The sequence below is a fragment of the Lytechinus pictus genome, chromosome 2 (genome assembly GCF_037042905.1).
Source record: "Lytechinus pictus isolate F3 Inbred chromosome 2, Lp3.0, whole genome shotgun sequence".
In the NCBI taxonomy this organism is placed as follows: domain Eukaryota; kingdom Metazoa; phylum Echinodermata; class Echinoidea; order Temnopleuroida; family Toxopneustidae; genus Lytechinus; species Lytechinus pictus.
Genome location: NC_087246.1, coordinates 30,245,116 through 30,271,909, shown reverse-complemented (window position 1 = coordinate 30,271,909; position 26,794 = coordinate 30,245,116). Strand labels below are relative to the sequence as shown.

General features: G+C 37.4%; 1 protein-coding gene across 1 annotated transcript in view; it reads right to left on the bottom strand.

Annotated features, from left to right (window-relative positions):
• Positions 1–25,019, bottom strand: part of LOC129281662 (dynein axonemal heavy chain 10-like) — a 67,995-nt gene extending 42,976 nt beyond the window's left edge. The window contains exons 1-24 of the mRNA XM_064115260.1: positions 24,663–25,019; positions 22,401–22,532; positions 21,751–21,920; positions 20,468–20,692; positions 19,101–19,942; positions 18,711–18,909; positions 18,440–18,556; positions 17,502–17,750; positions 15,875–16,051; positions 15,031–15,235; positions 14,038–14,165; positions 13,343–13,429; positions 12,334–12,447; positions 11,756–11,899; positions 10,945–11,133; positions 9,979–10,139; positions 8,755–8,949; positions 6,463–6,589; positions 5,742–5,906; positions 5,041–5,316; positions 4,178–4,280; positions 3,159–3,337; positions 854–1,065; positions 268–424 (exon numbers count right to left, since the gene is read on the bottom strand). Coding sequence (XP_063971330.1) covers positions 268–424; positions 854–1,065; positions 3,159–3,337; positions 4,178–4,280; positions 5,041–5,316; positions 5,742–5,906; positions 6,463–6,589; positions 8,755–8,949; positions 9,979–10,139; positions 10,945–11,133; positions 11,756–11,899; positions 12,334–12,447; positions 13,343–13,429; positions 14,038–14,165; positions 15,031–15,235; positions 15,875–16,051; positions 17,502–17,750; positions 18,440–18,556; positions 18,711–18,909; positions 19,101–19,942; positions 20,468–20,692; positions 21,751–21,920; positions 22,401–22,532; positions 24,663–24,879 — 4,770 coding nt within the window. The 5' untranslated portion in view covers positions 24,880–25,019. The remainder of the gene's footprint in view (positions 1–267; positions 425–853; positions 1,066–3,158; positions 3,338–4,177; positions 4,281–5,040; positions 5,317–5,741; positions 5,907–6,462; positions 6,590–8,754; positions 8,950–9,978; positions 10,140–10,944; positions 11,134–11,755; positions 11,900–12,333; positions 12,448–13,342; positions 13,430–14,037; positions 14,166–15,030; positions 15,236–15,874; positions 16,052–17,501; positions 17,751–18,439; positions 18,557–18,710; positions 18,910–19,100; positions 19,943–20,467; positions 20,693–21,750; positions 21,921–22,400; positions 22,533–24,662) is intronic.
• Between the last annotated feature and the right edge of the window lie 1,775 nt (positions 25,020–26,794).

Below are 26,794 nucleotides of genomic sequence, written 5' to 3'. Positions count from 1 at the left end.
CTTCATCATCATCACCTTTATTCCTTATTGTCACATTATCATCATCATCACCATCACCAACAAAATCATCATCATCATCAAAATTATCATCACCATTACCTTAATGTCACATCATCATCACCATCATCAAAATCATCACCATCATCAAAATCACCACCACCACCACCACCATCATCATCATCGTTGTCGTCGTCATTATCATCATCATCCTCCTCCTCATCATCATTAGAAACCTTTAAGTTACAGGAACCAGAACAAAATACTTGCCTTTTCAATGCTCAACTCTTTAGAAGCACTGGTAACGATATCAGCAATCACTTCCTTGAAGTTGTGAAGCTCCATGGCAAAGAGGTTGTCCAGCGTGAAGGTATCAGGGTTCATGTCAAAGGACTGTCCTGTCTTTGTCATCAACTCCTTCCAATGGCTGTCAAGGAAAACAAGCATTACAGTCAGTCAGTAGCTCAAAATTTTAAATCCATTTGTTTTCCTCATTGAAAAGAGGTGACCGGATTCACCTCACACTTGCAGCAATCATCCTTGCTCCCTCTCTCCACTGCATCAGGAGTAACCATGTTTACACAGAGTAGCCATTACTTATGGGTTGGGAACAATACAATAAAGATGAATTTTTTGCAGAAGAAAATTAGTGACTGGATAAGGAAATTGAATTCACAGCCTCTGATAGAAAGATGAGAGTCAAAGGCACTACACCGGGATGCTTCAAAGACTATTAAATAAAAGAAGAAAACGTTAGCCCAACTCCCATGCCTATCATGTCTCTAACCCATAACAAATAAAATAAGACGCAAATCATGTTAAATCTTTCTAATCACACTCTGTAGGTGCTGCTTACCGATCACGTAGAGCTTCATTCTTGAGGTCCACAAAGAGCGGGATAGAATCCCTGAACTCCTTCATACGTCCTTCAACCATCTGAGCCGTCCGGGAGCCCTTGATGTCACGGGGGAGCTTCTTGAGTGACTTGATGAAACCCTCGATACCATCAACCAGGTGGTTCACATTCAAATTGGCCCAAAGGGTCTGGGCCCACTCTTCACGAGCAGCCTGAACAGAATGACATAAGACAACAATTACTTACATAGTAGGGTTGTATCGTATAATATTTTGCCAGTTTTCGAACTTATGGCAATTCACAATTAATACCAAACTCTAATATATAAAGAGGAATATAATTCTGTAACATGTGCTCCAATGGAAAATCTGCAAGTTGAGCCTCAAATCTAAGCTTCAAACAAGTGGAATGCCTCTGGCCGTCTCACCTGCATCACGCGATTCAATATAGCAGCAGTGCTGATTTTGAAAACTACTATAACTCGCACAAGATGTTCAGTGATACTTGGTTACTCTTATTTCCACGTTTTATGAACTAGACAAATACACTTATAGAGATATGATGGCAATTCAACAAATACCCCCAACGTGGCCAAAGTTCTTTGACCTTACATGACCTTTGACCTTGATCATGTGACCTGAAACTCGCACAGGATGTTCAGTGATACTTGATTACTATTATGTCCAAGTTTTATGAACTAGACCAACACACTTTCAAATTTATGGCTGTAATTCAACAAATACCCCAATTTGGCCAAAGTTCATTGACCCTAAATGACCTTTGACCTTGATCATGTGACCTGAAACTTGCACAGGATGTTCAGTAATACTTGATTACTATTATGTCCAAGTTTCATGAATCAGATCCATAAAATTTCAAAGTTATGATGGTAATTCAACAGATACCCCCATTCGGCCAAAGTTCATTGACCCTAAATGACCTTTGACCTTGGTCATGTGATGTGAAACTCATGCAGGATGTTCAGTGATACTTGATTAACCTTATGTATAAGTTTCATGAACTAGGTCCATATATTTTCTAAGTTATGATGACATTTCAAAAACTTAACCTTAGGTTAAGATTTTGATGTTGATTCCCCCAACATGGTCTAAGTTCATTGACCCTAAATGACCTTTGACCTTGGTCATGTGACATGAAACTCAGGCAGGATGTTCAGTAATACTTGATTAACCTTATGGCCAAGTTTCATGAACTAGGTCCATATACTTTCTAAGTTATGCTGTCATTTCAAAAACTTAACCTCAGGTTAAGATTTGGTGTTGACGCCGCCGTCGCCGCCGCCGCCGCCGCCGTCGCCGTCGGAAAAGCGGCGCCTATAGTCTCACTCTGCTATGCAGGTGAGACAATAAAACCTTTCACAATCCTCTCTCTGTAAGCCTGTTTATAAACCTACCTTTTGGGCTTTGTAGATATCACAGATCATATCAAGTCCAGAGAATAATTTCATGAAGCTAATAGACACTGATTTTCATTGACTTATTAGTTGATCAGATACATACAGTACAAGGAGTTTTATCTGTAATTTTCACCAACTAACTTGCTTTCACTCAATCAGATGTACAGTAGCTGTTGTCAATGAAAATCACAGACTATGGCCCCGAATTCAAAAAGGTGGTATTTAAAACCTTCGGTTGAACCCATGGTTTCTGCAGATATCCTGTATAAATTATGCTTATTTACTGCATATATTAAAAAATGTCCAATGCTGATGCGCGCTTTTGTCACAGTGCGCCAAATTGACACCTGTTGCAATGGTTAAGTACGTCATTTTATTCACGAGTCCACTGTTATAACAGTGGGCTCATTAATCCAAAACAGTGGACTCATGAATAAAATAACGTACTTAACCATGGCAACAGGCATCAATTTGGCGCACTGTGACCAAAGCGCACATCAGCATTAGATACTCTTCAGTATGAGCAGCAAATTAAGCGTAATTTATAAAGAAAATCTGCATAAACCATGGGTTCGACCAGTGGTTTTCAAAACCACCTTTATGAATTCGGGCCTGTATGTTTCATGAAATGGGGATGATGAGATCACTAAGTACATAGGGTAGTCGGAATTATATTAAGTACAAGAACAATCATTCACACAAGGATGCTGCTTAGAACTGAAAATGAAAGCGTGACAATCATCCGGAAGAACCCACTCTGTACACAAATATGATTTCTTACAGCCTGAAAATAAGTTGATAAAGCCAGAGTTCAGGCTTTAACTTGATAAGTAGCAGCCCTGTTTCAAGAAAAACTAAAAAATTGTAAAATATTATGTTTCTGCCTACCTTCTGAGATTTGTAGATGTCGTAGATCTTATCAAGACCAGACATTTCCTTCTGGACTTGAAGCAGTTCAGGATACATGGTGATGGGCAGATCAAACAGCTTCTCAGCATTGGCCAACTCCTGTCTGTCTCTCTCATAGGTAGCCATTTCTTTCTTGAATTGCTCCAGCAGTTCCACACCTATTTTTGATCAAGAATGAAATAAATGATTATTGCATGGTCGGGTGTTAACCCTGTTCAAAATGGTGTCACATCAACTGCAGAGCGATTGCTTACTTACCACTCTGGTTATTTACTAGACATGGTGAATGATGTGGGTAGTGTGGATTTGGATTAATATGTTTGAACAGTTCATTGGTATTTTAGATGATCTATACCACTTGACTGGACCCAGGGCTTCAATCAATATATATTGACTTGGTTTATACAGGTAGTTAGTCTCCTTCTAACACCAAATAGGCAAAGCCCATTTGGGCTACTATAAACTTGGTTGAATTGCCATTTGGTCTACACTACACCGGTGACAATAATGGCAATTCCACACATCCAAGGAGGGATCAAATTTGCTTCCCATTATAAAGAAGGAAAAAATATAACATATTTCATATAATGAAATACAAAAGAAATAGTGTGTGGTTAATGGCATCGGGTGGGTGTTTCATAAAGCTGTTTGTAGGTTACGAACGACTTTAAGAACGACTGGTGATCCTTTCTTGTGGTAAATGGTATATTCATTGGCAATGGTTTGGCACGTAAGAAAGGTTCACCAGTCGTTCTTAAAGTCGCTCTTAACTTACGAACAGCTTTATAAAATGGCCCCCGGTTCCCTCATTTGCATCCCAACCACGACGTACATATAACTGTTTTGTGAAATTATGCAAAGCTTTACAATGTATTAACTTTTTTACTTTGTAATCTGATTTTGATGGCATTGTTAGCATTGTGCTTGTATTTCTTTTTCATTCAAATGTTTTGTTTCCCTTCTGTCCCTGAATTCACGATACAGAAAAATATTCCTACCTTTATCTAGATCATTGCCCACTGCTCCAGGGCCATTCATCTTGAAGCGGTCTTGGAAGCTATTCAGTTCAGTGCTGAAGCCACCTATCTGTACTTGAGTGATCTGTCAGGTACAAAGTCATGAAATGAATATCACCTTAATTCATAACTCTGACCAACAGAAAGAGTCATTCACAAATGGCATGACGAAGCACAGCAATGTTTTATTTCACATCAATGAATATTCAAAGTTTTTAAATAAATAAATGTCTTCTCCCTACATATTATAAACTGCCACAAAGTTGTTTCAGATGTTGATTGAAAACTGTTTAATTTGATTCATAACTTGATAGCATGGATACAGAGTAAAGCAAAATAATCTAGGAATTAAATGGAGCCAAAGCCCAATGAAAGACATAGAGTGTTCTGCTCCCTGGAATAAATATTAAATTTTTAAAAAGGCTTGTCTTTAAAAAAAAAACATACAAAGGAATAAACGTAATACGTGTTTATTATCTCAGGACTGAAAAAAGGGCAAAAATTAATATCACTTCATAATTTGAAGATTGAATGCTGATATCTTTGGGGTTGTTTGCTTGTGAATGGTGATTTCACTGATGATGGCATAAGGCGTTAGATCAAGCATGCCCCACACCCCCCCCCCCCATATGTACAGTTCACCCGAGAGTTAACACCCTTTTGCATGACCATGAAGAATGAGAAGTGTCAAAAGTGTAAATCCTAATGCCCTTCTGCAAGCCAGAAGATGACATATGAAGCATCCATGGCAACGGTCATATGGCTGCATACCAAATCTCAAGTTAAGTTGCCAATAAAAAATGATGCGGTATATTTTGAGGGTACAGCGCACATGTTGGACATACCTCAGTGAATTTTTTCTTGACAACCACCAGACTGGCATCCACATGTTTGGACTCTAAGAAGAGGTCATCCCACATCTGTTTGATGTTCTGACAGGTCTCTGTCTCTTCCTCTGACACCGGGAGGTTGTACATGGACAAGGTGCGGTAGCGCTCCAGGATATCGGCGATGCGCATCTCAACGGTCAGGGACATGTCACGGATGTCAGAGATGACGCGCAGGACAAACTTCAGATCCTCAAGCGTGTCGGGAGCCCTCTTCAGGTCAGAAGCCAAGCCCTGAGATAACATTCATTTAAAAACAAATATGTCAAAAGATCCATTGTTTCATTTCTGATGTCACAACTACAGGTAAAACATGATATTCTTCAACTATGAGCGTTAATATGTGAAGTAAATTTTAATGCTATTAAATGAAAAAGAAGAGAAGGATTCTAATTCTAAAACTCAGACTTTTGATCTACATTAGTGTAAACTGGTATATAACTGTTAAGGTATCTATACATTTTCAGAAGATAATAGGAGCAGATATGACAACACTTTTTTGGGACAAAAATATCCAGCTAATAAATTTAGAATGCATTTATGAGAAAACAAAATTATGTTAAAGAAAATAGAATACATGAAAAAATAATTACCGTTGATCAACACCTTGGAAAATATCATACTGCATGCAGAAAGATACATATGGCAGTGAAACTTACTGTGAGTTCAGTCTTGAGGCCCATCAGGTCTTCCTTGACTGCATCCTGTAGAAGCTGGCCAAGGGACTCCACCCACTTACGGGCGTGGTCTCGGACAGTATCAGCAAGGAGCTTCATGTGGAGACGGATACAATTATCATCCTTGATCTTTGGCTGGTTCCCAACCTGAACATATTAAGAGAAGTTTGATGCAAGAGAAATATTTAAGGATTGATATCTTGGGATATCTATGGAAAAATATGGCTTAAAGTTGTATGGCAGAAATGTTTGCTTTTCAAATGAAATACATGCAGAAAGAAATGCCCCGTAACATGAAGAATGCAATTAAAACCAACAACTGGTTGTTACTTTATGTACATGGTTTGCTATATACTTGCAGTTATCATTAATTTACCAATAATGTGTCAACTTGTAGCATAAAATATATAGTAAACTATTTATTGCATATTTTGTGTTACAAGTTCAATACACAGCTTTGAGTCGGATAGAAATGTCCCATGTCCCATTCCACTTAACCAATAAATTTGATAGCTATGTCATTTCTTAGAAAACCTTTTCAACAGAAGTTATTCCTCATGATAGGTAAACCTTGGCAACGTTCACGGATTTGTCGTTCAATTAAGTGTTACACTCTATGTTTCCGGAAGTCGAAAGAACATTAAACACATAATAAAACTTGCATATTCAAAGCTTCAGAAAAACAGGGAGGTTTATGGCATACCTCGGTGGCCAGGTTAGAGTAGAACTGTAGCTTGTCATCATAGGCAACACAGGTTGGATTCTTAACGGCAAACTTCTCCAGCATTATGGTCTTATCCAGCTTCCACAGAGGCCTGTACCGCTTCCACCTAGGTCACACATGAACATAACAATGGATTTACACCTGAAGGCCAAGGGAGCGTTACATCAAACAAAACTATATTCATTGACCTTTGTTGTAAGCTACCGAAATCCGTGCATCTGATTGGCTCAAAGCAAATTTGTTATGGAAAATCACTGTGACTGCCTATTTGTTTCGTGAAACAACAAGGTTTATTCAGACTTGGCATGACAATGGTCAGCAACATTTTTGTGTACAAAGTCAACGGCCTGTATTCTGAAGTCAGGTTTAATTTAAACCAAGGTTTAATTTAAACCAAGGTTTAATTTAAACCATGGTTTAAAGTTGTGGTTTAACTATGGATAGCCAACTGTGGCATAAATGTCTAACAGAATAATTCAGTACAATTCTCTCTACAATAATTTTTAACTGTTTTGAAAGGATTAATAAGATAGCTTTCTTTACCATTCACCAGTTAGGAAAGAGCATACATGTAGTAATCATAAGAAATATACAATGTAAAGAAAATGTTGACATTGTTGGCTTTAAAAGCGCAGAGTTAGACCATGGTCTAAATCTGACTTTAGAATACGGGCCAATGGGTTATAAGGCATCAACATCAACAAATGGAACGCCTCTGGCAGTCTCGCCTGCATTACGCAATTTAATATAGCAGCAGTGTTAACTTTGAAAACTACTATAAAATAATCATTCACAAAAACATCATTCATATAATGACATAATACCACGTTCATTGACCATAAATGACATTTGAACGGAGACTTAAGATTGTCAACTACACCCATGTCCACATTTCATTCACTCTATCCATAAACTTTCAAAGTTATGATGGCACTTCAACAATTACCCCAACATGGCCTAAGTTTATTGACCTTAACTGACCTTTGACCATGGTCATGTGACCTGAAACTCACAGGGGATGTTCAGTGATGCTTGATTACTCTTATATCCCAAGTTTTATGAACTAGATCCATAAACTTTCAGAGTTAGGATGGTAATTTAACAAATACCCCAAACACGGCCAAAGTTCATTGACCTTAAATGACCATTGACCATGGTCATGTGACCTGAAACTCGCACAGGATATTCACTAATACTTGATTAACCTAATGTCCAAGTTTCATAAACTAGATCCATAAATTTTCAAAGTTATGATGGTAATTCAACAAATACCCCCAACTTGGCCAAAATTCATTGACCCTACATGACCTTTGACCTTGGTCATGTGACCTGAAACTCAAGCAGGATGTTCACTAATACTTGATTAACCTTATGTCCAAGTTTCATGGACTAGATCCATATATTTTCAAAGATATGATAGTAATTCAACAAATACCCCCAACTTGACCAAAGTTCATTGACCCTAAATGACCTTTGACCTTGGTCACATGACCTGAAACTCAAGCAGGATGTTCACTAATACTTGATTAACCTTATGCCCAAGTTTTATGAACTAGGTCTATATACTTTCTAAGTTATGATGTCATTTCAAAAACTTAACCTTCGGTTAAGATTTTGAAAATAATTTTCCCAACATGGTCTAAGTTCATTGACCCTAAATGACCTTTGACCTTGGTCATGTGACCTGAAACTCAGGCAGGATGTTTAGTAATACTTGATTGAACCTTATGTCCAAGTTTCATGAACTAGGTCTATATACTTTCTAAGTTATGATGTCATATCAAAAACTTAACCTTAGGTTAAGATTTGATGTTGACGCCGCCGTCGCCGTCGGAAAAGCGGCGCCTATAGTCTCGCTCTGCTATGCAGGCGAGACAAAAATGTTGCAGAGGAAAGCAACTATTCTTTTGAGGCAAAGAGAGAAAGACTGCGGACCAATCAAATTCTTTTACAAGGTTAACCCAAACTTATAACTTCTAAAGGCAAACTTATTTGTCCAGAGTTGCACACACACATAAAAATTATGATACCATTCTGGGTAGAATATTCATCGAATGAATAAAGCACAAATGTTGCTGGAAGTAAAAACAGAATATCAACTGAAGAAATCTGGAAGTGCTTTAAGACATTAGTGCATGTGACATGCTATGTAAAGACATAATCAAGGTTTGCTAAAAATCACAAAGGGTGTAGTGACTGAACCCAACATACAGCAAAAATACTTTGAGAGTTTTGGACTCTAAAGAAGAGTAGTTGAGAAGAAAGACCAACCTGTTGAGGTATTTGGTAAGATTGGTCAGCGATTTCTGCATGGTTGTTGAAGACGTCTGGACGAGCTCAATGACCGCAGGATCTGCCGAGATGTCTGAGAAGAAACTGAAGATGTATGGTTCATCCTCCCCATCTACATTCTGGGGCGGGGTCTCAATGCACGTACCATGCATCCAACGCACAAAGTTCTTGGTGCTGCAAACAGACAAAACATAAAAGAAAAAAAATAACCATTTTATGAAAGGAATTGTTTGGTGTCCCCCCCCCCCCCCGGACAGAGTCTGCTTTATCCGACAGCTACCACAGCAACAGTCAGATGTCTGTGCTCTTTAGCTATTAATCAAAATGAAGATAAGTTGTAAAATCTGACAACTTTTCAGATGACAAATATTAATAAAATGCTCTTCAATTCTTGTTAGATGACTAACAATACATAGTCAAGGAAGTTGAAGCTTGACATACACATTCAAATAAATTTACTCTAGCTTTTTGCTAACCAAGGATAGCTCATATTGTTGCACTCAGAGCACATTATCTTTGATTTCATTTCATCTTATCAGTATAAGTATTCACTAAGTACTTGTTATTACATTAAAAAAAAAAGAAGGAAGACAAAATGATAGCTTCTTGAAACAACTTGGGATTAATTCTTTCATCACTTAAAGTATCTAGCACCCTTTATTTACATATTATGAGGGCAATTCCATTAAGCATGTTCATGTGACCCCTGGGATGCTGGCCCTTCCAGCAAATGAAGATTAAGAATACCATGTGCTATATAAATACCATATGATTACGATCACTATTATTATCAATGAATTATTATCATTATAATTTATTTATTTATTCATTAATTAAAACATCTTTCAATAGGATAAAACATTTATCAGCTCGCAGGCTGTTTCACATAATGGTCCTGCATAAAGAGAGAAATACACATATTAAAAGGAAAGATTACAAATAATTAGGAATACATGCAATTATACACAGCAAAACTAAAATACAAATAATGCTAAAAGTGAAACATCAAAAAGAAAAAAAAGAACAAATAGCAAGATTTATCTCATAGTAAGATAAAGAAGTGAAGGAAAAAGAAAAGTTTTATACATCGATATCAAATCATGTTAAAACAGGAATAGGCCTCAATTTAAAGAATTGTATCAGTATTAATACTAATAGGAAATCATAATAATTGATAATAATTATTAACATCATACTCCTTACCCTTCAACCAGGTCTCTAACACACTGCATGGTGAGTTTATAGATCTCATTAGCAGCTGGTGCTAGGATGATCTCTGGAGCGGAAAGCATGGCTTCTATCTGGAATAGAGGCTTGTTGGTTACCAAGTCTTGGTTAAACTCCGACAGATTCCTAATCACCATCTAATCACACACACAATGAAAAGAGAACCTGGTGTGAACAAATGTGATCAGTGAGTAGGCTTTCAGTTTAAGTAGTAGGATGGGGGGTCGGGTGTCAGGACACTTTATATTTTTGAAGGCTTCTTTTTTGTCTTTGGATTACATTAAAAATATGATGTTGTAATCATCTTCGATTTTTTGTTCTCTATTATATTTCCTAACATAGTGTACTAAAAATTGATGAAATTTCGCTTGTAAATTTTTCCAAATGGCTTTCTAAACTTGATCCTCCGGACACACAACCTGTCCGGACACACAACAGCTAGTGCATCGAGAAGGAAAATGAAAAATGTTGTCAATTACGTATTGAAACATATATACCAAAATAACGGTAGAATTGCAAATTCATTACACGACACTAAAAAAAGGGGGATATAACTCATACTACATGATAAATTGAACAAAATGTCACATAACAGCTTCCATTTATTATAAATGAGTAGACAGAGTGAAAAAAATAAGCATAAAGCCGACTGAAAAGGGTGAAGTAATTGGAATGACATAAGATAAAATATAAGGCCTTATATTTTAATCATTGGAGGGATCGGAGGAAAGATAATAGCATCATTTGTATAGCGCAGCTACTCTATGCATATAATCTACATGCTGAGCCACCATAAAGGTGCTAAAGCTTTAAGGGAATTAATTTTGCTGGGTTTGAACTCACAACCCCTGTTTGAAAGATGAGAGTCAGAACCACTAGACCACATTGTTACCAGGATGGCTTCACTCCATCATATAACAAAAATGTCTTTAAATATCTTACCCTCGTCAGAGTTTCATAGACTCTCCTCTCCCAGAAAGCGTAGTATGCAGCAAGACGTGGAGACTTCCCGGTGTTGGTATGGACGACCAGACCTTCCATCTTGGTTAGCAAAGGACCTATGGCTCGATACTTCCTGGACAGAGTCTCGTACATGTGAAGCCTCTCTCTCTCAATGTGGTCATAGAATTCCTTGAAGAAAGGGATAACATAACAAAATGACTAATGATAAGTCTTGGAAAGGAAGTCTGACCCCACCGACAAGAATACACTAATGGCAGAAATTGTCCACATGCAGGAACTATCAGCTGGAACCAAACATTGCATTCTCTTTTATGAAGCAATGTTTACAGCATACCCTACAACATAGACCTATCAAAGTGCCTCATAATTATCATTGTTGTCATCATCATCATAACAATTATCATAATTGATCATAATCATCATCACCATCATCATTTCATCATCATCATCATCACCATCATCACCATCATCACTACCATCTTCGTCATCATCATCATCACCATAATCATCATCCCCATCATTATCATTATCATCATCATCATCATCATCATCATCATTACCATAATCATCATCCCCATCATCATCGCCACCATCATCGCCACCATCACTGCCTTGTCCACAAACATCATAAGCAACATCATCATCTTCCTCCTCCTCATCATCATCACCCTCACCGCATTCAATGTCACCATGCTTAGAAGCAATCACCTCTCCACAATTCCCAAAGACAAGGATAACTTTTGCAACTTTCAAACACGATGCCGAGTGTAAATGTAAGATACTGACTTACCTTACAACTTGGTAGGATGTCCTCTTTGACCTGGGGTGGAGGACCCTTGAACAATTCAGCTAGCTCCATAGCTCGGAGACGAGCATCAATGTCCTTAGCATTCTTCTGGATTTGGTTCACCAAGGACTCAAACTTGGATATTGCCTGAGTTAAGTGGAACAAGAAAAAGTAGAATGGACAGTGAAAGCTCATGGTATCCGTATGTTTGCCGTTTTTAGTGGTTCAGTAGTGTTTATTATTTAGCCAATTGCTAAAAAAGCAGCATAAAATTTTTGACATACATGTATTTCTACTTAAAACTTATCATCTTAAATGAGGTGAAGGGTGACATGGCATTTGCTCCTGCGACAATTGCTCCGGGCTTTATCTCGTCTAAGATTTAAGGTTAGAGTTGCAATAGGGTTTTATGTTAATGTTAGGGTTGTGTGTAGAGTAGGGTGTAGTGTTACATCCAGGGTTGAAATTAAGTCATTTGACTAATGTGTGGAACTTTTAGCAGAGCAATTGTCACTGAAGCAAATGAAATGGAACCCAAAATAAAGATTTGAGTGTATGTGAAAGTTAAAGATAGTTCATACCTGTTCACATCTTGTGTTGTAATCGGCGATACCGAGTGAGTTCCAGTTGAGCCGCTTATGTCCTGGTTTGAGAGTACGTCTAAGGTCTTTCAGGTGCTCATCGAGGAGTTGGGTCTGCAATAATAATTTTTTTTACAAATTTTTATTTTCAATTCAACCTACAATTATCAACAGAAAATTTCCACAAGCATACTATAATCATATTCCCATGTTGTATTTGTGTATCAGTAAAACACTATTTTGAGTTCAGTGCACACATTGTTGTCAAAATAAATTACTCGCCTGCAAGTATCAGTTTAAGCCCAGACAGTAACACGGTGAAGACCAATAAATTATCCCTCACATCACAAAAAGGAGCTCCTGGTTTCTGTGATAAATTCTTTTTCACAGGAATGGGGAATCAACCCATTGCCCAACCACCAACCTGGAGGACCAGTGGACTGAATCTTGTCTGCTCTCTCCCCAATGACCAAATTGTCATGGTTAAACCTGCCAACATAGCTCATTGGTTCATTGAAATTCGCAAGCCCCTCCACCATCACAAGGTACCAGTCCAAGGAGGAAATGGAAATAAAGGGTGAAGGCCTTATGTGCCACACAGCACAAATGAGGATAGTAGTAGTAGTAGTCACATAAAGGCAGAAACTAGTTAAATCCTAAATAATTCCATAATAATTTTATTTATTTAAATTTTTGTTGACATCTTTGACAAACAACTTTAACTTCACTAAGTCTCAGATCATAAAATGTTTTATTGTGTTCACATACTGATTAACAATTACTCTCCCTGTGAAACAATAAGTATAATAAATGAAAATTAGAACATCCAGGAGTGACTATCATGGAAATTACATTTTTCAAGCACCACACTTTTGCAAGTTTTTAAATGAGGGATGAAAAGTAGCCCTTTTTCTTCACCAGTCGGTTGAATAAGAAGTAAGGTACTGATATTTAAAGGGAGATATTGCAATTTACGAAAAAGGGGAAGGGATGACAATAAGATGATTACCTCAGCAGCATCGATGGAAGAAATCACGCCATGGTATCTCTGTAACATATGATTCAGTCCATCTTTCCATCTTAGATACTTGTCTTCCTGCAAGAGAGCAAACATCATAAGTGGATTTATATCCAGTTGGTCTACTTCTTCTCAGATAGTCTAGTACCACATGGGCTAACCTCAATTAACGAAGCTTCATTGAACAATGTAATGCCTGTCAAAGGACTCCAGAAAAGTATTTGTAAACAAGTGGAGTGCCTCTGGCAGTCTTGCCTGCGTTACATGATTCAATATAGCAGCAGTGCTATAAAATATTTATTCACAAAAAACACCAATCACATAATAACATCATACTACGTTCATTGACCCTAAATGACATTTGACCTTGATTATGTGACCTTCGACCTGTGCAAGATGATCAGTGATACTTGATTACCCCTACAATTGTATGTCCACATTTCATGAACTATATCCAAAAACGTTCAAAGTTATGATGGCAATTCAACAATTACCCCTAAAATGGCCAGGATGAAATCCACTCTGTAGAGAGCTCAAGGCACACGATGCATTGGAAGTAAATCTAAAGGAGTTGGAAAGATTTCTGAAAGGGTCAACAGAGATACATCTTTCAAGTTGTCAGAAAGGCTTTTCCACAGGTTCTATTCTTTAAACTTTGATTCTAGAGGTAACCTGCATGACCTTACCTGTAAGGCTACATTACGAGCCAGCTCGGGGATAGAGAAACCCAACTGCTCCATGTACTTCGTCTCAGTGATGATCTCTGACAGGTCTGGAGCAAAGTCTACTACATACTTCGTATCTGTACCAAGACCTGAAATAATACAATACAGAAGTAATAAAACTGTCAGATGTGTATTTAAGAAAACCAGATGTAGCCGAGGTCAATAATTGATTTCAAGAAAATTTTCTTTCAAAAATTTTCCAAGGACTATAAGAAACATGCATAAGAGAGAACTTGATTTCACTGTTCATATACAATGACACTCTTGAAATATTGTTAAAATATCAGTATTACTTATTCAACTAAAACTAATTGTTATCAAAATTCTGCTCATAATAATGTGCAATTAGCCTGTACAAATTTGTTTGTGTATCATTTAGGTTTTTTTTTTTTTACTTGGTAAATAATGCATACGGTTTTTCTTTGTAGCTAAGCCTTGGTCACACCCTAGTCTTCATTGACTCCTCCTGTGTACTGTCTACATTTCTCACATGGATCTACCTAGATCTATTTTGCAATAAATGAATAATGAATGAGCCGGATATCCTTTTCTTTCTCTACAATCCATCAGGCGATTCTAATGCACTAATAACTGCTACACATAAAACACAATGCACATGTAGCATAATATAAAAAAAATAAACATATATATACTATAGAACAGTATATATTCAGGAGAGATTTTTCACAAAGATTAAAAAAAAAACACACAAAATCATGCTTATATTACCAGTTGCATCTGGTACACGTATGTAATGCATCATCCGATCATGCAAGGGGAATGTGCCATACTGCATATTCATCAATTAGACTCTGTGTTGTATAACATTTGTGCATTCACACTTATTAACACTTAACGGAGCAGCCCCTTGTACATATACAATTATGCATTTTCCATTCCTGACACAAGGTAAAACCTTTTCTGTCAGTTTTAACATTTGAACTATGACCTTACCCAGTGACCTGTGTGTGTCGTCACCATCATCACCACCCGAGGGTTCGTGGGTCTTTCCAGAAGGCAACTGGTCTTGAGGTCGGGTCAGGAGATTACGCTTAAGTAAGCCAGGTAGGATAACCTCAACATGTTCACGCCACACCTTATACTTCTTATCCTCATATTCTTTCATCTGTCTGGCAACACCTAGGTACTTAGTCCTTGCCTACAGGAATCATGCATGAAGAGAGAAATGATAAAGATCAGAGCTAATGACCTGAACAACAAAAAAATCAGTATTTTAACAGCTCAAATTCAGTATTAGGGTGAGGAAATCAGTATTTTCAAAGAAATACCTGAGGACATCACATAAAAACTGAATCTTGAGAAATCAGTATTATGAATGAAACCATCAGTATTCTTCTCATTTTTCAGTATTAATACTAAAAAATCAGCATTACTTAGCACCTCTGTAAAGATGCATTAGATAAGTGTGTTCTAGAAAAAAAAAAATATACTGTGAATATTTGACTTGTATCCATGCAGAGGACTTATGACCATTTCAAAAGTATGCTAAATCTAAGATATTGTTCTGACTTAAAATTTTCACCTTAAAGGTAAATAGTATCTTACTTCTGGGAACTGTTAAAGAAAAAAAAAATCAAGATATCATGAAGACATTCATTTTTTCATTCATTCTTTTGTTCGATGAGGGCACTCTAAATGATGAAATGGTCTAAAGCAGCCTTAACTCTCTATCCATGTACATGAAATATGCATTGAATATTATGTAAGAGATTAATGAATAAAGAGATTATAGCAAAATGAATATGTAAAAAAATTCACTGAATGGGGAAAAACTTACTGCTTTGCCATATTCACTGGAGAGCATATCCTCCATACTCTGGAACCTGATGATGGTGTGTTTGATACGATGGAAGAGGGATCGTTCCCAAGCAATGGCTCCGGCTACAGGAGGTTGGTTCTTGGAGACAGGTGGGTTGTGCTGGTACTGCTTGAACAGAGCTTGTACTGTGTCAACCTGTGTATAGAATAGTGATTTAACAAAATAAAGAAGAGCTAACAAGCAAAAGAGACGAAATCCATTTTCATAATTTGGCATATGTTTGCATGTTTAAAATTAGAGACTCACTCTGTGCATCAAACTGACTATGATAAGAATCCCAAGAGTTTCAAGAAGTTTATTACAAATGGACATGAAATTCATGTTTTCAGGCAAAAGGGACTAAATCCAAAAACACTCTTAATGCAAAAGGGAAATAGAACCTCTTTTCTAGACCCTGTAACCTGATTGGCTACAGCCAAACCATCACTAGTCTAACTGGCCAATCACAAATCACCACATATACAAGCTACTTGTGTGTGTGAAAGCACAATGAAATTTTCTTGGGAAAACCTGATGGATCCAAAGTCCTGAGAAAAGAGGAGGCGCTAAGGAGACTGAAAAAAGAATGAAGGCGGAGAGGATCAAATCTTGTGAAGACCTTTCCATGATGAGCAAGCCATTAAACAAAGCTCCACACAGAAAACAAAAATTACTGTGCACCCTCAGTATTCATTGCATGAGGAAAATGTACAACTCTGAAAACCCAATGCATAAAGCAAATTACTTTACCTACTACAAGTAATTGTTTACCGAGTTTAACCTTGGCATTCAGAAATCAAAAAGAAAGATGTTTATTCCTTTTGTGTGACACAGAAGATTAAGATAGCGAACAAGAATGATGACTTGAGGAAACACTCGTGACTGAGCTACTTATCCACTGATGCAAAGCAAAGAAGATCTATGACCTTGTGCGATCCAGCGTCGAAGATGACACACTTTTTATCACATTCAACCTTGTAACAAAATCAGGCCTAGCTCCCGAGATGGAGAATCATACTATATCCGGCAGCTGGGATTGTATGTCATGGGTAAAATAGAGAACAAACTGGTGTCTAAAGACAACAAAATTCCGGGGACCCAAGAGCAAGACAAGGTGCTCATCAGATTGCCAGCCCCCTTGATGACCTCCTCAACAAATGCCTCTCTCGAGATCCTACCATCAAGAAAGTTAAGCTGGAGAGTGACTCGTGTGTTGAACTGAACAAAAATTAAAATTTGCACTTAAATGTGTCTTGCATGATTTATTTTTGCTTGAACATGCTATTATGTTGATCATTGTATTTTGATTTATGGAAAATAAAAGATTTAAATAGTGATTGAACTTGTCAATCATTAAGATGATGCATATAGATTTCTTATTGCATTACCACTGTATGTCAACTGTTATGGGATTAATTTGAAAAAGTGAGGAAATAGGGTGCACTGAATAAAGTAAAGTGGGGAGAGATGAGGCGAGTGCAGTCTCTGTTAATCTGAGGTGAATCTGACTAACCCCATGGTTGGGAACTAAGCCAGATTTAAATCTGAATTTTTAATGACTGAAAGAAATAAATTTATATTTTTAAAATGGAAAAAATGATCTGACCTCTTTGCCATACTGCAGGAGAATGTCATTAAACTTCTTCATCATCTGTGAGTTGATTGCCTCCCGGGAACGGATGTGCCTGAACTTGAGCAGCATGTCAAAAGCACCCTCTGCTGACCGCAACGTCTTGAAGGATTCGTCAATAAAATGCTTAGCCTCATCTTCTATGGCGGCTACCTCCTTGTTGAACCATTCCATGACCTTGCGCCATTGCAGCTGGTGCTTCAAGCTGAAGGGTTCAAAGTTGACCTAAATATACAAAGCATATATAAGACATAAGTGTATCGTGTATCAAATACATTATGCGATCTTCACATATTTCTCTTTCATTCAACAACATGCTATTCTTGTATAGTACATATCAATATAGGTTGTCATTATGAAGCTCAAACAATATTACATTGTATTATGTTACATATATGTCTCTAAAATCGATATTAGGATATTATAACCCATGCTTTAGCTGGAGAATGTGTAGTGCTTCATTTATTTCAGGAATAAACTCTAGACAAAGGATGGAGCGCAACACAATATTTCACTGAAGACTCAGGATTACATACAGTTGTTATCAGCACTGAACTTTCAACTATGACTTATGTCTGGACTATGAAATATAATAGTAATCTACATTCATTACATCTACAATTTAAACACATAATCAAAATACTTTAGTCAATGAAATCATCACATAACATTTGAATTGAAAGTATAATTTCATCCTATGTTCTCCTGTTATATTACAAAAGTATGTTGTTTATTACAAAGGAGGAAAGCTACATTCCCTTCCTTCATGATGGGACTTTTCTTTCAAACAACCTTCATACATGTATTACACAAAACATAACCATCTGTACTTCTCATGGTAATGTAATTTTCTGTGCAGCATGTGAATGGCTCCATTACAATCTTTTAAAATAAAGTCAACAAGGGTAACTCACATCTTGTATAGGTTCAACCAGACCATCGACTCTCTTGAGTACATCTTCAATGCGCTGCGGATCTCCTGTAACAGACTTCAGTTCAGGTCCAAAGATGTTATAGAATTCCTCTAGGACCTAAAAGAAAATAATTCCAAAATGTAAAATCCATTGGTCAATTCATCATTCAGAGCATCATTATCGAGAAAAACCCCCAGAGGATTCTGATATAATTCTTTTATTGTACGGTTAAATTACAACGCAGTAATAAGCAGAAAGATGAATATTATACCTGTGCAACATCATAGATGTTCTGGCAGATGGTAGCCATGTAGTCTGTCCGCTCAAAGAGCTTCTTACGGTCAAACTCCCAGCGGGCGTCACGTCCAGAAGCTTCAATCTTGGCTCTGACCTCTAGGTAACATTCCTTCCACATCTCCAAGGTCTTCTTGGCTTCTGCAGTCTTGGCTTTCACTTGCACAGGGGAATCTCTGAAAAATACACAAGCAGAAGTAGTCCACATTTCAGTCAACCTAGTCTGATTAACCAGACAGTGATCTCAAGATGAATCAAACAAATTAAAAGTTGCATAATGAAATAAGAGTCGGGATAGAAACTCAGTTCAGGTAAGTTCCACCACTTTAAATATGTAATAAATTCTCGATTTGGAATGAATTCTTACTTGAATATGGTCCTGATGTTAATGACCTTCTCAACTCGCTCAGCCAGTTCCCAGGCAATTCTTTCCATCAGGGGAATCATACGCTCATCTGTATTGTAATGCCTTGAGATAATCCAAACCATTCGCAAGGCATTCATCATAGATGGGATGGTGTCCAGGACAATCTGAAACCCTGCACCATGTGTTAAGTTCTTGAAGTGCCTCTCAAGAGTGCTGAGGAAGCGGACATTGTCCTTTGCCTCTACGTAGTACTTGTTCAGCTCTGCCCTGTTGAGATCAAAACTTTGCAGGATGGCATGGTCACCCATGGCATCCTTCTTGGCCAGGATGTCTAGCATTTTCTTGACCTTTGGCATCTTGATCTGCTCACTGAGAGCGCTCAACGCTGCATTCCGCTCTCGCCAGAAATCAATCTCAGCAAGTGGGCCATTACCATGAGGAGTCTTTTTCAGCTGAACCTCAACGGCACTAGCAATCTGTTTTGTCCATTCAAGTGTTGTGTTCTCAATCTCATGTATGAGTACATCATCTTTGGCAAGCTCAGTTGGGTCTCCATCGGTTAGGAGATCCGGAATGTCCAGTCTGACCTCCCCTTCAATCTGTTGGATGGTACGCTCAATGTGTTTGGCAAACTTCTCCATGTTGATGAGGAAATCATCTCTCAGGAGGGCATGTTTCTGAAGTTCAGCCACATTGACCTCTTCTTGTTCTTCATCTGAATCATCAGGTTGGATACCAAGACTATCCTTCGAGGATGATGAGAGGGCAGCAGCCTTCTGTTCTGCTTCTGTTGGAGCATCCCCATTTTTGTGAGCGCTGAAGGATAGCAAGGGGATGTACACCTGCAGGGGTATTGAATGACAAAAATGATTTCATTGTTTTGCTTCTCAGCTTCATAGTTGGAGTATAGTGGGTACGGGATCTACCCCAGACTATATGATTTATTATACTGGAAAGAGCTCACTTCAGCCTATCAGGTAAGATTTCTATTTCCTCAACATAGGAACAGTTTTTTCATAAATATAAACGAAAGCCCAAATTCACAAGGCAGATTTATATTTCCTCCTAGTTATATCGTATTTTAAAGCAATTCACATACTGAATGTCATAAAAAAATATATATATTTTCTTCCAGTGCACAAGCAATGTCTCCCTATCTATGCTTGTACGTTAAATGGAGTTATCCCCTCACATAACTTTCTGTAGCACCATTAAGAAATTTCAAATGCTTGTATATCATAATTTCTAATATTTGAAAAACTAAAATATAAGAACAAATAAGAACACTGATGTATCTTGAAATGCTTGTTTTCTGAAAGGACAAAATACAGTCACCATTTCATCAAATGTTTAATTATTATTCTCACCTGGGTAATAATCTGTTCCAGCATGACTAAGGAGTGACCGTTGAGGATACCATACTCAAAGAACTTTGGCAGCATATTCTGTGCTTCATCCATGGTGTTGGGAAGGTCTACCATTCCCGGCGTGTTTCGGATGAAGTAAATGCAGTCTTCCTCTGCTACCTGCTCAGGAACATGCCCATGGCACATGTACAGCAATGTGCGCATGAAGGTCTCCCTGATGATTTTCTGATGAAAAGTAAAGTATTGGGTTGTTCTGAATTACATGTGAGAATTAATATATATCCAGTCAGCAATTTACTGGGTTCAGTCGAATCCTTGGAGTACCAAATAGGAAATAAGAAATGATAATAGCAGGGCCCACTGAGAGAACAGTTTTCAGAACTGAAGTGGCTACCGTGGGTAAATATGCAGTTATTATTATTATTGTAATGAGATAGTTTTACTTACTTTTAAATATTGGGTTTCCTTTAAATTATGTGCCATATTGGTCAGCTTTGACACAGAATCTTGACATCAAGACTAGGGCCTGTATTCTGAAGTCGGGTTTAACTTAAACTTAGGTTTAAAGTTGTGGTTTAAGTATGGGAAGCCAAAAGTATCAAAATTTTTATTAAGTTGTATGTTTCTTATGTATACTGTGCTCTTTCCTGATTCATTGATGGTGAAGACAATCATCTATTTATACTTCATAGACATTTAGGAATGATTTGAGAGCCAAATGAGCTGAAGTATGATACCTCTACTGTTAGTGATTTATGTAACAATTTGCTTACCATACTTAAACCACAACTTTAAACCCGAGTTTAAATTAAACCCGACTTCAGAATACGGGCCTAGCACTTTATTCTTTATCTCACATACTTGCAAACTTTCTTTAGATTTCATTATGCTATTACAGACAATGCAACCCTAGATTTAAGTGTGCAAGAGGAAACCAATGTAAAATCATTGTGTTACAGGTGCATATATGTACTTCTTAAGGTCCATGCTGTTACCTGCTCAGTATTATGATGACATAACAATCATCCAGCCAATGTGCTTGGGGGAAATGAACATGTATTTAAATAGACAATTAGTTGGCCTAGAACCGCTATGAGAAACGAGCAAATGCGAAAAAAACTCCTGAGCAGCTGCCTCGAGTATGCTCATTTAAAAAATTTTGGCCAAATAGGTGCATCACAGAAGTTTGTTAAAAAATCTACAGCTCCCTAATCCGAAAGTCTTGAACTCTCATGACATACGAGTTAACCAATGACTGAGATTTTCATAGAAAGAGTACATACTGTGGTAGGCTGTTTTTCTGGGGATGGTGCATCAGGATCACCTTCTCCACCCTCTGCTGCCTGGGCAGGCTCAGGTTCAGGGGGCTTAGGCTCTTCACGAGGAGTCTCGGGTTCTGGCTGGGCCTCTGTCTTTGCCGATTGATTCCTCTTTCCTTTCTTTTTCTTTTTCTCTGTCAAGGGTTAAATTAAGTACCATAAGGCTGTTATATATTCTTTAATATGATAGTCCATTTACAATAGCTTATTCAAACTTTTCAGAAACTCTCTTTCAGCTTAGGCAGTTTCGGCTTGTGAGATGTTACCTGCTTCATGTTTTAAGAGCCTTGAAATTTCCCTCAAAGACAAAAGACATTTTACCGCAGGATAACTCCTCCCAGGACATACAAGTACAATAAAAGGGCACCCCCTCCCCACCCATGCCATCCAGCAAATTGCCCTGACAAGTTCTATTGCATAAAGTTACTAAATACTTTCTTTACCATCAAATGGTTACTTCCATGAAATTTGCCATGGTAGTTCCTATTTGAAAGCAAAGTTCCAATGACAGAAACTCTTATTACGCAAAGGGATCCAGGAGAGGTATCCCCTTGGTAGACGCTCCAAAAAAATGTTCATTGACATGCCATATCCTTTCCTTCGCATAAACTTACTTTTCCCCTTTTCTTCTGTTGGGGTTTCAACCAGCTCTGCAGGTGTAGGTGGAATCTCTTCAGCAGGTGTAGCACCCAACAAACCTTCATCACCTTCAATGTTTTCAGGGAGGCCATCTGTCTCAGAAGGTTCTAGCAAGTGGAGAGAACAATTTAATCAAAATAATTTTCATTTCATTCTCTTGCAATGCTATATCAATTAGATATCTCTTATTTTTTGCCTTATCTCGATTTCTGAAAGCTCACTTACCCCCCCCCCCCAAGTGTAATTAAATCCATCTTTAGAGCTTTTTTCTAAAACCCAATATTTGTGTCTATCTGACCAGAAATTGTTTAAAAAAGAATCAAGTCCGAATTAATGTGAGTTTCAAGTCTTCCATGTACTTGTCTGGGGTTTGAATCATCACGATACATGTATGGCAACCTAATATAAGTATTATAACCTTGTAAAAAAACTTCTTTTGGACGAGATCAGTATTCACAAAAATATTGACAATATACTGGCAAATTTGTCACCTCTGGTACCCATTCCAAGAAAAATGTCAACTTTTCAACAAAATTTAACCCAAGATTAAACATGAATTTCCATTTATTGCACAAAAATTTTCATTTGAGGTTTGTTATATTTTATGTCGGGGTGCCGTGGTCTACCGGTCAAGACTCTTCTTTCAATCTGAGGGACGTAGTTCGCTTCCCAGACATGGAGCATTGTCTTTCAGCAAGAAATTTACCCACATTGTGCTGCTTTCAACGCAGGTGAGGTAAATGGGTACCAACAGGAATTAATTCCTCAGAAAGCTATGAGCACCGGAATAGGTATACTAGCTTAGTAAGGGTAATAGGAGCGCCTTGAGCACCTAACAAGGTGGATACACACACTATATTAATCCTATATATATGCCCAAAATCTTATAAAAGTTTGAAAGAAATATATTATTCTCTTGGTTGGAAAAAAACCTGTCATTTTCAAATTGAAAAAAAAATTGTGCATGTCTGCGTATTCATTCACTTTACACACAATTTGGGGAATTTGATGAAAAAGGCTGTATTATTTTTAGGCTGTCACATGAAATGCCTGAAATTAAATAGTTTCCCACAATTTTTGAGTCAGATATTTCAATGAATGTATGCAAGTGTAAACTTTGTGGTCGTGGCATATTTCTTTTATCGCGCATACCGTAAGGGCACTAGTATTCAACCCGTTTCCTCAAATATATAGAAATATAGAATTTACCTGAATTTCAGACCCGTCTTATTTCCAAGAGCAAATGCTGGTTATTCTTTTTCCGTTATTTTTTTCTTCAACCAGTTGACTGTGTGCGCGGGCGATCGAATTATACGGCGACGGATTTTGGTACTAGTATTCAACCCGTCGGCACTAGTATTCAACCTAGCGATGAAAGATGGCCCTATCTCTCAATCTGCCCTTGTCCCATCCGACTATGGACTAGACCATTTGAGATGAGACCAAACAGGGAATTAATCAAAGCCAGAGATTTACATAGATCTAGATCTAATTTAGCAATCTAAACCCTTTTGAGATTTGCTATCAATCCTCACTAGGTTGAATACTAGTACCATTCAGTGCAAAAGGCCATCGCCGCATAATTCGATCCTCCGCGCATACAGTCGACAGATTGACAAAGAAAATATCGACAACAGATTACCCTGGAAATAACAAAGGTGTGAAATTAAGATAAATTCCCTATTTCTAAATATTTTGGGGAATATGTCAAAATCTTTGAATTATGCCGGGTTGAATACTAGTACCCATACGGTATACACATATTTGCAGACAAGGCCAGGGGGGGTGTACTGCGGGTCTGCACAGATTTTGGCACTTTACCACATTCACTAATTATTCAGGCTGAGTATGAATCACGATTTCAGCCACAACAAAATATATTTTTATTCTTAACATGAATGATCTTTTCATTAATAAAAAAACAATATCATACTACGCCCAGGCTATCAGGTGTAACAAAAAATCATAAATCCCATTAGTAAGATTGAAAGAGCATCATGCCTGCACCTGGCTAAAATTCTTTTCTAATTAAGTTCGGATGGACACGAAAGTGCAACCGCATCAAAACATGTTTAGCGCCAGCGGAGCTCCGCTCATACTCAGCCCGCCCGGCTCGGGGCAATCGTTCCTCTGACCCCGGCGAGGCATCGCAAGGCCTGAGGATCAGTAATAATGGATCTAGGCCTAGATCTCTTTAAACTCTTTTGACAAATTTTCTATTGGTCCTGTATACAAACCTATTTCTATCTCAACTTCTCTTTCTTCTTGTTGGACTCTTTTGTAAAATATAGCAGCTGATCTTCCTTCTTCTGGAGTTTCATTGAGAAATTTCGCAAGGCTTCTCTCGTATTCGCCGTCATCTCGGTTCATCAACTCCTCAAACACTTCAGGATCAGTAATGTTTAAGGCATGGTAGACCTTGTCTCTCAGCCATTCAAAACGAATATCATCCATGGCTTTGTCTTTTCCTTCTCCGTTCCTCAAAATAATTATATTATGTTGATATTTTCAACATTTTCCACTAACTTTTGGTTCCAACAAAATCGCGATACACATTCGAAAAACAAAACCGCAGTACGCACCTCAACATGTTTACACATTCGCGCAATAATTGATTGGTAAAATACGTCCAAATAATCCCTGAAATACAAATTAAACCTAATTATAAAAATCGAATCATCGAGGTTGAATTTTATTTCATATTGATATTACATTCCATGCTCTCTGGAAAATCTGATAAAATGCAGATGAATTCGATAAAAAATAACTTATTAAATTACTCTGTATCATTGCGCGCAGCTGGCTGGAACTAGACTGGAATAACTAGCGTTCGTGACTACACATGCAGAGAAATGGTTGCTAGGCAGATTGAAATTGTGATATCCGAGATCGATTTTAAACATTTTGACAAAGATTAACTGAGATTCAAGAGAAATGTTGAAAGTTTCATTTTTACAAAATATATCATAACGCTCAACTATAAGAAAACAGGAAATGAGTGCAGAAAAATAGCAAAAAAGAGGGAAAAAAATCCACTGTATTCAGAACATGTATATACTGTATACGTATCTGCGAGATTGCAATCAAGTGAGCCGTTATAATCATAATGCATATATTTGGAATCATCGTCGTATTTCTGTACAATTTCACAAAAGAATTTTTTTTCGTTTTATTATTATTATTATTTGTTCTTTCCTTTCGTGAACTTTGAATGCAAATCTGGCTATGATTTAGCTAGGCTATCTAATCTATCTATCTCCATCTATCTCTATTTATTTAGTTACTTGTTTATTCATAATTTATTTATTTATTTGTTGATTCACTTATGTAGGAATTTCCTTCAATGTGCTGTCATTTTTTTAAATCACTGAGTGACTTATTTACTTTCATTTATTTCTTTTTATTCATTCATTCTTTCTTTAAATATTGACAGGGTCCCCTATTTATTTATTACTATTATTTTTTTCTTTATACATTGAACTATAATATGTAGGAATTAAGAGATAAAGAGAGCTGATGCCTAAACATGACCTATACGCATGAATGGTCTTGAATCACCGCTACCGCCAGTCCCATGCTCCGGCGACAATTGCTCAGCTCCAAATTCCACACATTGCCATGGAATGACAAACTTAACCCTGGATTTAATATATACCCTATCTTAAACCTAAGTTATAACTCTATTCTTAGAAGAAATAAAGCCCGGAGCAAATGTCGTGTCGTCACGCTACCGCCATCGTGGTTTGAAAACGGGTCGTATGATAGTGAGGGCGGGGGGTAGAAATGGCGATATGGGATAAAGATAAGGCCTATATTAATAATAAAAAATATCAAACAAACAAAAACTTAATATATATATTAATATGTAGAATCATAACAATCGGTGCCTATTTTACGAAGGTATATACCAGGGGCGGATCCAGGAATTTCCAAAAGGGGACACATTTTCCCGAGGAAAAAATTGACAAGCAAAAAAAAGTCTTTGATCACTTTCAAAGGGAGGGGGCACACTTCTGTTTTAACGGCATTTTTACATTATGAATTTTAATTGTGCATCTCAAGGGGGAGCACGGGTCGGCTTTGCCCCCCCCCCTGGATCCGCCAGTGGTAGGCCTATATAGGACTCTTACAGGTATCCGATACGCCATACATGTAGGCCTTGCCTATATACCATTATTTTTTTTTTCAATATCATGGTGTATCAAAAAATCTTCTTGCACGGTTGGCTTTAATAGCGTTTATTTCATTTCATTTATTGGTTTCTGCAACACTTTTTCATAAACACATTAACAAAGAAAATACAATAATAATATACGTAGGCCTATAACTGACAAGCAAAACATTGAACATATTTGCATTTTCTATTAAT